General features: G+C 42.7%; 1 protein-coding gene across 5 annotated transcripts in view; it reads left to right on the forward strand.

Annotated features, from left to right (window-relative positions):
* Srsf4 (serine and arginine rich splicing factor 4) overlaps positions 1 to 15,344 on the forward strand; it is a 28,123-nt gene that overhangs the window by 4,947 nt on the left and 7,832 nt on the right. For 2 of the 5 annotated variants that reach the window (XM_021160694.2, XM_029475915.1), the window contains exons 2-6: positions 5,873 to 6,078; positions 6,899 to 7,082; positions 7,720 to 7,894; positions 12,827 to 12,969; positions 13,694 to 13,806. In XM_021160694.2, the coding sequence (XP_021016353.1) occupies positions 7,788 to 7,894; positions 12,827 to 12,969; positions 13,694 to 13,806 (363 nt within the window). In that variant the 5' untranslated portion in view covers positions 5,873 to 6,078; positions 6,899 to 7,082; positions 7,720 to 7,787. Of the gene's footprint in view, positions 1 to 5,872; positions 6,079 to 6,898; positions 7,083 to 7,719; positions 7,895 to 12,377; positions 12,543 to 12,826; positions 12,970 to 13,693; positions 13,807 to 15,344 lie in introns of those variants that run through there. The other 3 variants (XM_029475916.1, XM_021160697.2, XM_021160695.2) reach the window with 3 other exon arrangements.

Here is a 15,344-nt window from a genome sequence, read left to right on the forward strand (position 1 = left end):
TGGCTGTCCTGGCACTCACTTTGTAGACCAGGCTGGCCTCGAACTCAGAAATCCGCCTGCCTCTGCCTCCCGAGTGCTGGGATTAAAGGCGTGTGTGTGCAATGCTACCATGCCCAGCTATATAGTATACATACATTCCTTGTTTCGCTTTCTTCTTTTTTCTCCCCCTTTTTCAACCAACTTGGAATCAGGTGGCACATTATTGCCTGTTTGCCTAAAAGTCCAGTCTGTCTGGCTTTGAATATTCTCTAACTCCAACAACCTGCCTTGTATGATGAATTGTGTTGTGCTAGGGATCCAACCCCAGGCTGTATGCATGGTAGGCAAGTCACTCTACCACTGAGCCATACCTCTTACCTCTACAGTCTTGATTCTGTAGTGATTATATAGAAATGCTACATATAAATTCTATTTAATATATGCAATTAAAGGTTGGTTAGAAGACACTTAGATTATATTTGGTTTTCACTATTTTATGCATATGTAGCACTGGAAAATATTATTTATGTAAAACTTGCATATTTTCAGGATTTGGGCATAAAAATAAATATGCATTCTTATGTTTTCTGGTAACCCTTGATTTCCAAACCGATAGGTTGTGAGCTTTATCTAATTTTATGTGTACAGGTGTTTTCCCTATATGTATGTCTGTACCACATGGGTGTCTGGTGCTGGAGGAGGCTATCAGATCTCCTAGACAGTGTTCTAGACAGGTGTGGTTGCTGGAGACTGAACCTAGGTGGTCCCGAAAAGCAGCAGTGTTCATAATCACTGAGCCACTTCTCTAGCTCCATCACCTCCCTTGTTTAAACTTTTAAACTTTATTATACTGTTTTTAAGCACTGTGGGGTGTTTTTTTTTTCCATTTAGCCTAGGAGAATTGAGTACTTCACAAAGTAACTTTTGACTTAAACAATATGTATAGCTTGTAGGTAATTTAATGTAAAACAGAAAAGAGATGTCAAAAGTCTTTAGAGGCTTTCTGATGGTATACTGTGGTAGTCCTATCATTTACCAGGCTGAGTCAGAATGATTGTGTGTTCACTCAAGGCCTGTCGGGACTACTACATATTACAGCAAGACCCTGACTGGTCTGCATATTGCAGCCTGTCTGGTTGTCAGGGCCAGCCTCAAACCTACTGTGTAGCCAAGGATGACTTCACCTTCTGATATTCCTACCTCTCCCAAGTGCTGGAATTCTAGAATGTGGTCCACCTTTTCCATTTTACCCAGTGCTGGGGTTAACCCAGAGCTTTATGCCTGCTAAGCAATTGAGGTGCATCCCCATGTGTTGTGTACCACTTTTTCTACTTTGGCTTGTGTGATGTTTTTGTTGTTATATTGAAATCTTCACTGTTGGTTGCCTAAAATTCGTTGTCTAGCTGAGTTGTGCTTTGCCTAGCTATTCTCCCTAGGTTGCTCCTAATACTAGCTGTTATAAATAGCTCTGTACTGGATATCATGCATGAAAACCTTTTTGGCATTGTGTCTTAAGACACATTTCATGGAGCAAAATTCATTAATCCCACAAGAAATGACACACAAAGTTCTTAATGCATGGTGGTAGACACTTTTAATCCCAAGAGACAGAACCAGACAAATCTCTGTGTGTTCCAGGCCACCTAGGAGCACATAGTGACACCCTGTCTCAAAAACAAAAATAACCGTACCAGTTACAAGAAAGGCAGCAGTGGCTAAGAGTGCATGCATCGTGGCCACCCCACTGTTACTGAGCCATGGTACTGTTTTAACATCTTTGCTGTTTGAAGTGATACTTTGGGGATCTCTTGAGCCAGGAGTTGAGGGCCAATCTGGGCAATGTAAAGAATGGGTCCCTGTCTCAGGGAGGGAGGGAAAGGAAAGAGGAAAAAGGAAAAGAAAAAAATAAATCCTGTCTCAAAAAATCAACAAAGCTAGCCAGGTATGGTGGCTTTCTCTTGTAGCCGCAGCACTTGGAAGGCAGAAGCAGCAGAATCAGGAATACAACAAAGTCATCTTTGGCTACTCGGAAAGTTTGAGGACAGCCCGGAGCATGTGAGGACCTTGTCTTTTTTAAAAGAAAAAAAAGGAAAAGGAAAAGATGGGACCCTGGATGAAGTAATATTCTGTCATTGTTTTAATAATTGTATAACTGTTACAAATGCGGTCCATTTTATTATATTACTTCTTCTCAAAACATGGGAAATGGGAAATCAATACCAAGAAACAAGACTATAAATTATATCTAAATATTTCTAACATAAATTATCCTGGTTCAAGTTCTCTCCTCTTGGGTGCTAGACCCTGGTTTGTGTTATAAATAAACATTACATGTAATTATTTAGTCAAGACATTTAAAAACTTTTTGTTTAATGCCTTGTTCTTCCTTTTCTTTTTGAGATGAGCTACATGAGGTGTCTTTCCCTAAAGCACAGAGTGGTGACTGGGTGATCCATGTGGTTTGGGTTCGTGGAGATTTGAGGTGCTTGTAGGTAACTTTACACAGACAATTGTATTTTTCATCCTCAAAAGGAAAATGTGTCCCACATATCTGAGAAAATACAGGGAGTGGTACTTGTAAGTGTGAGCTAACACTGAACTCTTTAAAACTAGAAAATATTAACAGCTTCATTGTATTTTGTTTTAATCCATTTATGGGGGTAGTGGCATGCTATGGCACGAGTGTAGAAATCACAAGGAAATTTGCTGGAGTCTGTTCTCTCCTTCTACCTTGTGGTTTCCCAGGATTCAACTCAGGTTGCCAGGCTTCACCTTTAGCCATTGTCCTGTCTCCCCAGCTGTCTAGTTTCTATTTCAGCTAACTATATCAAAACACTATAAACGAGTGGTATCCCCGGTTGTGCTAATATGAAAACTGAGGCCTGTGGTTGTCAGGCCAAGATTACAGGATGAATTTTTGAAAGCTCTAGAAACTGCAAATTATTTTCATTCACACGCCAGCCATAGCATTGCAGTGACAGTCAGGCTTTTCTCCTGTTTCTCCTTTCCTGCCCACAGGGGTAATCTGGGTTCCCTGGTCTGTTCACCCTGTGGTCTTTTCTAGAGGCTTCTAATAAACTGAAGCGCCTCAAGTGAGACAGGATGTGCTTTTTATAATGCTGGCCTTGGTAGAGAATGGGGAGTGGTTAACCCTCAGGCTGTTCTGGCTACCTGGAGTAGGATGCGTGTCAGTGTCAGCACACATTTCAGTGTCTTGTCATCCTAGCAGCCTCTGATCTTAGAATATCCTTCACGGAAAGGGCTGGATTGTGCTCTGGATTTACATAGCCATATTCTAAGGCAAGCCCCTGGATAACTTTTCTGAGCTGAGGCGAAAGCCCCAGGCTAGAGGAAATAGCCAAAGACTTAACAGCTAGTGCCAGAAGAGACTCCAAGACCCAGAGAGAGAGGGGGAACTGAGGGAGCTTTGAAAGCAGCCTGGCAAGGTGGGCAAGACTCGGGCATGTATCATGTGGTGCAGTGAGGCAGTAGAGCAAAAAGAACTTGACATTTTTTGTAAAAATTAATGAAATGGCCAGTTGGGGGAAATCTGTCTCCAAGAAATAGCATGGCATTGGCATCTTTAACAAAGTTGAAGTGGAAAAGAATAGAATAGACTGCTTGCTACTCAGGGTAGTTAAGAGCAACATGTAAACAGCCAAGATGGTCCCAGAGGACTGAGCTTTATTAAGCTTATTAGCACCTGACAACCTGCTCCCTGCGTTGTTTAGAGCCGGTTTTGTGTGGCTTTAGTGTGGATTTGGGTAGCTCTGTTTGTTGAGTATATCCTTGTTTTGATGACTGTGCATAATGGACATGGTGATGCATGTTACTCTGTGTCCCAAGAGATGTGTTCTGAGTTAGTAATAATGAGTACTGTACACCTGTTTTTAGTTTGTGTTTGAGCTTCATGAACTTGGGTGTAAAACTTTTGAGAGACAGAAAATTGAAAGAGAGGTGTAATTGTGGACCCCAACTGCCTCAAACTTCTTTAAGGAAAGCAACTTTTTTTTACTTTAAAATAACCATTTAGTTATGACGGGGAGGTTATAATTAGTACAGTTTGATCCTCAAACAAAATAGTTCGTATTGTTTTCTAGGTATCCCGTTCCTAGACTAAGGATATGGTAAGAGCTCAGGGAAGCAGCTTAGCAGACTTAGCTCTATAATAATGTTTCAAGACCTTGTGTGGACTTGCCTTTAATCCTGGTACTCAGGAAGCAGAGGCAGGTGAATCTCTACATTCAGGAACAGCCTAGTGGTCTGCAGAGTTCCCCCAACAGCCAGGGCTACACAGCTCTAGGGCCTTGCACCACTGACCCACAGCACCACCAGCCTTCTGAGTTTATAAACCATTTAGAGTGATGAAAGCGACTTGGCAGATAGGCTGTCAGAACAATTACAAAATAACACTTAAAAAATCTACCTCTTCAGAAGTAGGTTTTATTTTTTGTAATGATTGTTCCTGTTTTCTCACCCCAGTATATGAATATTCCTTTAGAGATGGTCTGATATTTGCAGTGTGGTTCAAGACCCTGGGCTTGGGTTGGGAGTTTAACTCAGTGGTAGAGTACTCGTCTAGCAAGCCTAAGGCCCTGGCTTTGGTCTCCATTGAGTCTTGAATTTAGCTATGTATCATTAGTTTGGGGGGGGGGGGTCCAATCAGATGATTTACTTCATGTTGGTAATTTTTCATTGCTGTGACTAATTCCTGAACAAATGAACTTAAAAGAAGAAAGACCTGTCTTGGCCATTTTATAGATGCTGGTCCATGCCCATCTGGTCCCTTGGCTATGGAGCTTTGTTAAGGAGAATGTCTTGTCAGCTAGAACCTGTGGTGGTTCTATAGACTGCCACCCACCTTGTGATGACCAAAGGACAGAGAAACAAGAAATGGCCTGTATGTCCCCCAAATGCACACTCGTGACCTATGTCCTCCAATTAGGCCACACTCACATGTTTCCACTACTTCCTGATAGTTCCATCCCATTATGTGCTCATTAGTAGATTAATCCATTGATGAGATCAGAGTCCTTCAACTGTTGAAATTTTTATAGTTCTTTTTGTTTCCACTAGTAGCTCAGTAGAAAATAAACATTTGCAACTTAGTATTCGCACACTCCAGTTACAGAATTGATGTTTATGCCTTTACTGTGCTCACAGTTGTGGTCAGAATGTAGGCATTTGTCCTTCTTAGGCCTGTGCTCCTGGAGCCCCTGTTTTTCCCGCCTCTCTTGTTAAGGACTACTTTCCACTGGGTCTGGGAGGTGGCAGAGCCTGATGGGGTGCAGGTTGTAGGTTAGAATATGAGTTTGAAGAAACTCAGAATCTTGAGTAGCCTTGGCCAGAGACCCAGCAACAGCTCCAAGTCTTACTTCTCTGTCCAGGAGCTGGCATAGACCTCAGGGTCAGGAAGGCTGAGTGAAGCAGTGTGTGCTTCCTCTAATGCGTGACAGAGCAAGACAGGAAAGAAGGAGTTGGCTATTGTTACAGAGGAATTTGAAGAAAGAAAGTGTCCTAGTGGGGTGGAGTAGTTGGAATTAGTCAAAAATAAATCAGGTCTTATATCTGTATCATCCATTGCTACTGAAGTCTTTGCATTTGGAGGTCTGTAAACCTAGTATTTGACTTCTGGCCCTTCCCTCCCCTTAATATTCATTCATAAATATGAAATATTTTGGTCCCAGTCACCATTCCTTTGCAAAACTAATTAAATGTATCCTTAAGTATTCTCTTTGATGATCAGTCACATCGGCACAACTAGCTCCAAGCATCTTTATCCTGATCTAATTTTTGCTGAGCCTCAGAAGCAAAGGCAGACTGCAGGGGTTGATGTGGGACCTCTAGAGTGGAGATTGCACAGAATAATCTTATTTTTCCTCTATTCTTCTAGTCTGTTATGTTCTGAACCCACACATGTTTTCGGAAGGACCAGATGGCTGACACTGGCTAATGGGAACCAAAAGACAAGAGTGAAAGTAACCCGGTTGTCTCATGCCCCAGCTTAGGGTGCTCCACCCTACCCTGAGGCCAGTGCCCTTTTTCTCTGGAGACTTCACCCTGCTGTGTCAAAAACTGCTACCACCTGGCTTATCTGAGGTTAGATTATGGTTAAGTCAAGCAGCAGTGCTTATTAAACAGAAAAGGTTTTATTCGGGACTGTGGGAGAACAGGAGAAGCCATATGCCTTTCAAAGGCTCTGGGATCTGTGGCTTAATATTCAAGCTGGAATTCAAGAGTCCTAAGCCTGGCTTCATTTTCAGCTCCACAACATAGACACTCCCTGACTGGGAACAAAGTACCTGGCCTCTCCAGGCCTTAGTTATCTCGTCATGAGTGAGAAGAATAAGTCACTCATGAATAAGTCGCATTTATTATTAATAACAAATGAAATATTACAGATAGTAAAATATTTCTTTAAGCCAGGTGCTATGCTAAATAGCCAACAGGTGCTAGCCTTTGTTATGTGAAAGCCCTCATAATGAAGTGGCAAGATTAGTACAAATGAAAGAAACAAGGCTTTAAAAGCATTGCCTTGTGAGACGGGAAACGGATGGAAGTGCCAGAGAGGTGGCTGGATGAGCATCAGGCATGCAGGGTACTAAGGCCTCCTGAAGCAGGTGCTTCTCAGCCATAGCAAGAAGGGCGGAAGGATTCAACTCGTAGAAGGACATAAAGATACTAGGAGGCATAGACTCCTAAGCAACAGAGTCATTTAGCTGCTGGCTTTTCCCACTACAACGTAGAGACAAGTTGCCTGAGTGAAAATAGCTGTAGTAAAATGATTGAATTTGGCAGTAGACACAGCAGATAACCAGAGGAGAGTAGTTAGAAATGATTGCAAGGTTGTTGGGAGTGAAATCAGGTGGTCAGGGGTTCTGGAAGAGAGAAATCATGAGGTAGGTTTTCTTCTTTGAAGGTGGGGAAAGATCAAGTGCAGACTGAGCTGTGGCCAACCGTTTGCAGACCAGGAATCCACACTAGCTCTAATGAGAGAGCTCTTGGTGTGCGGGAACTGCCAGTTTGCCGACGTGAAAGAGCCCCAGGCTGGGTAATGGTGAGCCCTGAAGTCGCACCCCAGCTCTGCCACTGAGTGAGCACGGGTAAGTCTTCCACCTTCTCCGGGTGGCCTTGATGGCCCTCCCTCCTCTGAGACTAAAGAAAAAGGGAGGGCAGAAAGCCAAGAGCAGCCTCCTTCCTGTCTCAGAATAGGAAAAGGTCTCAGGAACCTGCTCTGGAACAGCAGCTTGCCACTGTGGCTTGTAAACTCCCTCAGTCACTGGGGAAGCCAGCTCACATCCATGGCCATTAAGGTTAAGCAGTTAATGTGCTTTGAGGGCCTGACTGCTGGTGCCCTGGGATGCTGCAGACCTGTGGAATCAGGGCCATTGCACTGTTCTCATTCACAAGCTTCTACAAGTTAGCCTCACCTGAGCACGAGAGTTGGCTGTAGAACTGTCTTAGTTCTACAGGTTTCTGTGCACTCGATGCAGCACTCGAGAATTACTCTCTACTGTCCTGTCATTATGCCCTTTTCACCTCCTAAGACCCAAGTTGGTTGAAGCCTAGGATCTACTGAGTGCTTTGAAAGCTGTTTGATTCCTGTTCACTGAATACCATTTCTTTCAGGGTAGATTTAAGGGCTCTGCCCTCAAAATACAATGCTACTGACTCTAGATTGAGGGTTCAAGCCACCCTGTGGGTTTACTTCAACAGATGAAAATTTTTCCTTGGCTACAGCAACATCCCTAATCCTGACCAGCCATGGAGAGGTTCGGTTCTTACAAGGAAAATGAGTGAATGTGGGAATGGCTCACCACATTGGGAAAGCAAAACTCACATCCTGCTGGTGCTTGGCTGAGGACTCTCATGTCCACATACAGAGAAAAGCATGTGGCACAGTTTTAGGACAAAGGTGAGCAGAGATCCACTGTGGAAAGGGGCACATTTTCCTATTGAGAGGCCATCCGAGGCATGCTCCTCGGTGAGCAGCGTTGGTGGGTGTCCGCAGTTACGCATGGAGGCTTGCTTTTCCTGCTCCTTGTATCCACTTCCCAGCAGCACCCTCTAGTCACACCTGCTCAGTCAGCCAGTTGAGTAGCTCAGCTCCAGTCCAGCCATGCTCATCATTTCTCCCCAGGGCCTGTTCTCAGTCTCCTTGCTGAGTGAGAGGGTCTGGAAGACAGACAGCCCTAAAGCACTGTGAAGAGGATGAGATAAGTGATGTCCTCTTCAGTAGGACATAAAGGAAGAGGGGGCCTGATGGTGTTCAGGACCTTTGGACTTACAAGTACTGGGTCAGAGAAAGCCTGTATGGCAGCACTGTGAGCTTAGGTGGGAACTCTTGCAAGAAATGTGATGAGCATTTCTAAATGGACATCTTAAGGGACCTTGGATTGAAGACATGTCATTCCAGTTGTGCTTTTTCAGTTTGACCTGAGGAGTACATCAGCTGTGGATGAAGAAGACTAAAGCATACAGAGGGGTGCGAATGGACCAAAGATCTGAGCAGCTATGGGTGGTAACATGACTTTGCTTTATGCTGTCCAGAGACCCTGCTGGATTTGTTTCAGAGTCATAAAGCTCACTTTCTTACAGGAGAAAGTGATAGCAATTCTCCTTCTCCTCATTCTATGACAGGATATGCCAGGATCAGAGGAAACCCTTTGGGAAGACACGATATAAGAAACATTAAGAAAAGATTTCTTGGTTTTGTTTAATTGAAGTGTTGTCTATGTGGCAGTACTTACACATAGCATAAGGGAAAGAATGACTGCTGCCACCCTTGAGTAAGGCGAGGTGTGGTCTCTGCTAGATAGGGCCTCACTGAAGTCCTTCTCCCCGTTCCCTCACACTCACGCTTCCCATGCTGGAGTCTCCTGACAGTGCTCTGAAGGCAGCAGCAGTGGGTTTATAGGTAGAATAGAGCTGGAAAAATCTATCTGTCCAAGTTGTGTTTTGTGAGGCTTACAGATCCCAACAGGTGCTGTGTCATGTGGTAAAGTCACAAGCGTGCCTCTGATCCTTCCCTACCTGGACAGAAAATTCTAAAGAGCTTTGCTGATTTGTTTTGTTTTGGTTTTGAGAATAGGTTAGTTTCATGTTATTTGCTGTAAAATTCAAAGGGAATAGTGTTCAAGTTAATATTTAAATTTAAAAACATTTATTAGCCATGGAAAGGTAGTATACGTCTTTAATCCTAGCACTCTGGAGGCAGAGGCAAACCAGCCTTGAGTTCAAGGCCAGCCTGGTTTACAGAATGGGAGCCAGAAGTACACAGAGAAATCAGGGGCTGAGTGTGGGGATGAGATAAAGATGATTTATTAAGAGGGATGCAGGTTGGTTTCTGAAGAATCACTGATGCCCATCAGAAAGATTTGCTTTGTGAAGATGTGAAAATTGATCTGAAGGACTACTAAGATATTTAAAACTAATTTGGGATCCATAGTTTTAAAAGATATCTTAGACGGTAAAAAGTTAAATTTATCCCTGACCTCAGGTGCTATTCTTGATCTAGACCTGCAGATTTTAATGTTTCTCATACTCATATGTTGGGACAAACCTTAGTTGTATGTAGTAGATGCTCTCAGTTGACAATTAAGCACAAAGAAAATAAGTATGCTGTTGAGTTTATTCCTAACAGAACTGGGCCTACAGCCAGACCAGAGGTGAGGGCCTGCTGACCATCTTAATAGATGTGAGGCAGAGTTCTCTGCACACCAGCCCTTCTGAGTTTTTAGTTTTAGTTTTTCACTTTTGTGCCTCAGTTTCTCGTTTGTGAAATAGGGTTACTGGTACCTGCCTCTTAAATGCTATGGATATTAAGTAAAGGCACATTGTTGAGACTAGAGAAGGTTTAATGACTAGTACTAGGTAGGTGACACTTTACCACTGTTCCCCAGGCTGCTGTTTCCTCAGAGCCCACTCACTGACCTGCTTGGAGAATGCAAAGCTGAGTGGAGATCGGTTTGGTAGAAATACCTGATCCAGTGTGTTCATCCTCAGAAGAGGGGTTCCCCACCATTCTGCCTTTCCTCTCTAGTTTCAGCTCCATCCAGCATGCCAGTTTCAGAAGTGACAGGCTTGATTTAGTCTTTAATCTGAACTTTGCTGTTAAAATATTCTTGATGGATTTTTAAAGCATTTCACAGAGAAGCCACCAAAGTTTTCCTGTTAAATACATTGGACCTTAAGTCAACTGTTTGGTTTAGTCAAATAATAGCTAAGTGATCCACTGGGCAGTTTTTAGGAGTAGATATTAGGAAAAATTATTTTCCTCTGGCATCACAAATTGTCCTACATCTTGCTTCAGCCTCATCTGGTAGAGTCAAGTCTGTCTGAGCACTGATAATGTTTAAATGACTATTCCTCCCTTGATAGGCTATCACAGGTTTCCCTGAAAGGTCTCATAGCTCTGTATGTAGGCCATAGAATAGAGTGATCTCTGCTGAGTGCTGCATCCATCCATGCCTCAGTTGCCCTGCAGAGTTTAGGGTCTTGGATTTTGTGATTCTGTGATTTGTATTTATAAACCTTAACTGTTTGGGGGAAAATTATTTTATTGTATTGTAATTTATTTGTCTAGTCTAGGAATCAGTGCTGTTGTGACCTTATACTAAGTTATTTCTGATCATTGGTACTGAACAAGTGGGTACCGCATAGAGAGAGAAAGCCACCTCATCAGGCTCATGGCAAGTGTTCTTGCCCATCCTTATACTTGCTGTCTGCTTCTCACCTGCTGCCAAGGGCAGCGATGCTGTGAGCAGAGGAATTTTATGATCTATCTAAATAGATCTAAACAAAGCCAAAGTAAAGTAGTGTTGGACTTGTTGTTTTGTTTTGTTTTTAATCTTCTTGATAAGCTTCACCTTGCCAGATGTGATGGGGCATGCTTTTAATCCCAGCACTGGAAGCAGAGGCAGGTGGGGTCTCTATTATGAGTTCAAGGCCAGACAGGGTTATAGTAAGAAAAGGAAGGGAAAGGAAAGGAAAAGAGGAAAAGGAAAAAAGGAAAGGAAAGAAAAGAAATGAAAAGAAAGACAGACCGACCTCTGTTAAATGGTCAGTTCCCTGATGACTCATTTTACCTAGGAAGGGAAAAGGCAGCCACAGCGTCATATGCAATTAAGTGACTGAGGCGGTTTTTCAGCTTGTGAAAGTCTGTTTAAAAGACCCCCCAGAGCTACATGGGCAGTGTTCTGAAAACTCGTCCTGTTAAGTAACTAGGTGTGTCTGCTTTAGTTTGTTGGGGGTTTGGTTTTGTTTTATTTATTTTTGATTTTTTAATGGAGAGTCAGTGCCTCTTAAAGTTTGAATGCCACTCAGATATTTCAGCATAAAAAATAGCTCTAAAACAGAGGGTGGACCAGGACCACCAAGATAGCCCAGTGGGTAAAGGCATCTTCTGCTAAGGCTGGCCACCTGAGTCCAATCCTTGGGTCAGACACACTTGATGAAAGAAAGGAACCAACCCTACAGTTGCCCATGCCGCACACACACAGAAAATGTGATTGACTCTCCGGAGGCTGGAGAGGTGGCTCACAGGTTAAGAGCTATTCTTCCAAAGACCCTGAGTTCAATTCCCAGCAACCAGATGGTGGATCATAACCATCTTTAAAGAGATCTGGTGCCCTTTTCTGGCATACATGCAGAACACTGTATAATTTAATTCTCCAAAGCTTGACCTGCACGTTGTCACCTTGAGAAGATTTGTTTGGAAACAAACAAGTAGGTAGACACAGTGGTACATGCTGAGTAAGTCAAGAGAATGGGAAATTGAAGGCCAACCAGAGCTACACTGTGAACCCCTGCCTAACCACCCAACCCCACCCCCCAAATTTTCCTGAGATGATGATGATGATGTTGTTGCTGTTGTTCCTCCTGGCAAGTCTTGGGGCCTGTGTCCAATGTCAGCATGTTTGAGCACAGAGGATCATCGTTTGCACAAGCTTGTCAGAGTCTAAAGAATTGGCTTGTAACTCTTGTGATTGGGCAGGATCCAAAGGATGATTTTGGTTTTAATATAGACAGTGCTCACAAAGCAGACCTTTCATAGACCAAACTAAAATTTATTCAAGAGACTTTAACCTTGCTTGTAAGTATTTTACAGATTCTGTACTTAGCTTAACTAGTCTGTAGCAGGCATTAAAAGGATTTAGGGGGTGGGGAGGGCTTCCCCCACATGTATTAAACCACCCTATCTGCTTGAAAGTACCTGGTAATATGATATAAATAAGCTGGTACAGTTGTATGTAGATCATGTCAGCCTTTCCAGACATCATGGAAACAAACTTGGAATCACACAAGGAAGTAAATAGCTAGTAATTAGAAGAGTTAGTTAGTAGAATTAGTAATTAGAAGAGTTAGTAAATAGAAGAGTTAGTTCAGTTGTGACTAGTTTGTTTAGGTAGGAAAACAGGAACCTTGAAAAAACTTGACAAGAGAGACTTCCGACACTGTGACTTTTACCTCCTTTCCTTTGACCATGACTCAGCAGTCAGTGCAACAGTGCATCAGGGGCCAGCTGCACCTAGGACAGACACCACTTGTAAAAGTGCAAGAGGGTGAGTGCTCGAGTGGTGTTAGAAACAGCACATACTGATTCCTTAAACCAAGTAGCCCTGGGAGGTATTTGCTGCTGCTTCCTATAGGCTTAGCACAGCCTTCTGACTCCTGCAGTTAGTTGCCTGTTGGCACAAAGACGAGGTGGTTTTGGCTACAGAAAAGAGAAAGTTGGCCCTTAGTTTGCAACCCCCGGCCTGTGCTAAGCATGAACCGCGTTGATTTCTGACACGTTAGTGAAGCTGGATGCCCCGATGCCAACCAGGTTTTGTTTGCTCTCTCACAGGTATGGCTTTGTGGAGTTTGATGATCTGCGTGATGCAGACGATGCTGTTTATGAACTGAACGGCAAAGACCTGTGTGGAGAGCGAGTCATTGTTGAGCACGCTCGAGGCCCGCGGCGGGATGGCAGCTACGGCTCGGGACGCAGTAAGCATGTGAAGGATAGATGTACCAATAACATACCTGGGTTTTAAATGCTAATTTTTAATGTATTTCAGTATTTTATTTAAAGGTAGCTTTTTAAGCTGTTTCTATAAGAATATATCTTTTAAAATACAGAATTGTAAATATTTGATGTCATGAATTTGTTTTAATACTTTAAAACATTTTCTTCTGTAATACAACTTGACATATATTTAACAAAGACCTCAATTTTAATTAAGAGAATCCTTTGAGTTAAGATGACCACCTATTGTACTTGCTGACCTTGGTCACCTTTCCATTTGGCTGACCAAAAAATAGGAAGCCATTCAGTGACTACAATCATACCCCATAGACCTGGGTGCTGAGGATCCCTCAGACACAGATGAGATGAACTGAAAGAGGTGCCTGCATCTTTTTCTTTCCATAAAAATTATTCACAAAAACTTTAATGACTGGGGGTAATAATAGTAACTGATTTAATAATTTGCTTTTTCTAAATTATATTTCTTATTTTATACATGCTAATTTAAAATATAAATATTAACTAGTGAATGTGTATGCCTAAAAGCTTACTGAAATTTTGTGTTTAAACTTGAATTAAAGGTGAGGCTTTAGTTAAAATACACATGTTATTGTTTAGAAAGGGGGATTGAGTTACATAGTTTAAGAGTGTGCTGTGTCATCTCCTCTTACACTCTATGATGTTGTCTGTTTGAACCTTCTAAAGGTGGATATGGTTATCGAAGAAGTGGCCGAGATAAATACGGTCCTCCTACTCGCACAGAATACAGACTTATTGTGGAGAATTTGTCAAGTCGATGTAGCTGGCAAGACCTAAAGGTTTGGACCTAGTTAACTTTCTAAGGTTGGGCATGGGTAAGAGGAGGAAGGAAGTCTATTTATTCAGGCCTGAGAGTGTAAAAGCCATTACTAAAACCTCACTCACACTTTCCTTATGTGGATGCCAACTGCTCCAAGGAATCATTTGTATTCCATGGAATTTTCCCCTGCAGACAGTGTTCTAGAGAGATAACAGGGTGGAACTGCATAGAAAAGGCTAAAAACCTATGTTTCTGTAAACCCGAGCTGGAACATAACTGACTTCAGCTTCCAGTGTGGGTCCACACCGTGAGACTCTCCAGCATGTGGTGTCCTTAGTTATGATTGTGTGCATAGATAATTGGTTGAGATGAAAATAGACCAGCTTTCGCTAAATAGTGAATTCCAAAGGAAGTGGGTGGGGGTTGACCCATCTTTTAAGAACTATTTATTATGGGCTGGCCAAGGCTGCACACACCTTAATCCCAGCACTTGGGGGTTAGAGGCAAGCAGAGCTCCGTAAAATTGGAGGCCAACCTGACCTACACAGTGAGTTCCAGGCCAGTCCGTACTACATAGTGAGACTCACTCAAAGAAATAAAATATTTTAAAAAGGAAGAGAAAGGGAGGAAAGAAGATTTTATTCAAAAATTGCAAGATCTAGCTAGGAGTTTTGGGAGGGGTAGGGGTGGGGTTCAATTCCCAGCATCCACATGGCAGCTCATAGCTGTCTGTAACTCTAGGATTGAATCTGACATTTGCACACAAGCAAAACACCAATGTGATGATAATAATAATAATAATAATAGACTTGAGTTGGGCTGGGCTGTAACTTGGAGCTGAACACTTAAACCTGGCCAGCGTGCATAAGGCCCTGCCTGAACTGAAGCTCAGCACCACAAGAATAAAAAAGTTAAGTTGTGCTGCTGCTGTGGCCATCCAAGGAGCTGGAGTTCACATCTTGAGTTTCTAATCTTGGTAGGGAAGAAAATTTGCTGAGAGTGTCTTAACTCGATGATCTCAGAATAAATGAAAGGCAAACTGTTTGTTTTAAACCAAAATGAAGGCATTGAGAGAAGGGTAGTCAGGCATACTTCACATTTGTGTTAGGGTTTGTTTGGGGTTTTCTTGGTTTTGTTTAGTTTGGGGGTTTTTGTTGTTGGGGGTTTTTGGGGGGTTGGTTTTTCAGAGACAGGGTTTCTCTGTGTATCCTTGGATCAGATTGGCATCTAAATCAGAGATCTGCCTGCCTCTGCCCCTGAGTGCTGGGATTAAAGGCACCGCCTTGCCATTCATTTTATCGTAAAGGATCTTTTTCAAGTTTGCTAAAGACAAACCTTTAATTTAACAAAGATGAGATGCAGAGAAGCATAAGGAGTGATTGTGCACACTGCCTTCAATCCCAGTGCTCCAGGCAGAGGCTGAGACAGGCAGATTTCCATGAGTTGAAAATAGTCTGACATAAAAGGCTAGCCCTTGGGGGTGGAAAGATAGCTTAGCAGTTAAGGACCTATAACTGCGAGTAGTTAAAAACACTTGCCACTCTTTTTTTTTTTTTT

Source organism: Mus caroli, chromosome 4 (assembly GCF_900094665.2).
Source record: "Mus caroli chromosome 4, CAROLI_EIJ_v1.1, whole genome shotgun sequence".
Taxonomy (NCBI): domain Eukaryota; kingdom Metazoa; phylum Chordata; class Mammalia; order Rodentia; family Muridae; genus Mus; species Mus caroli.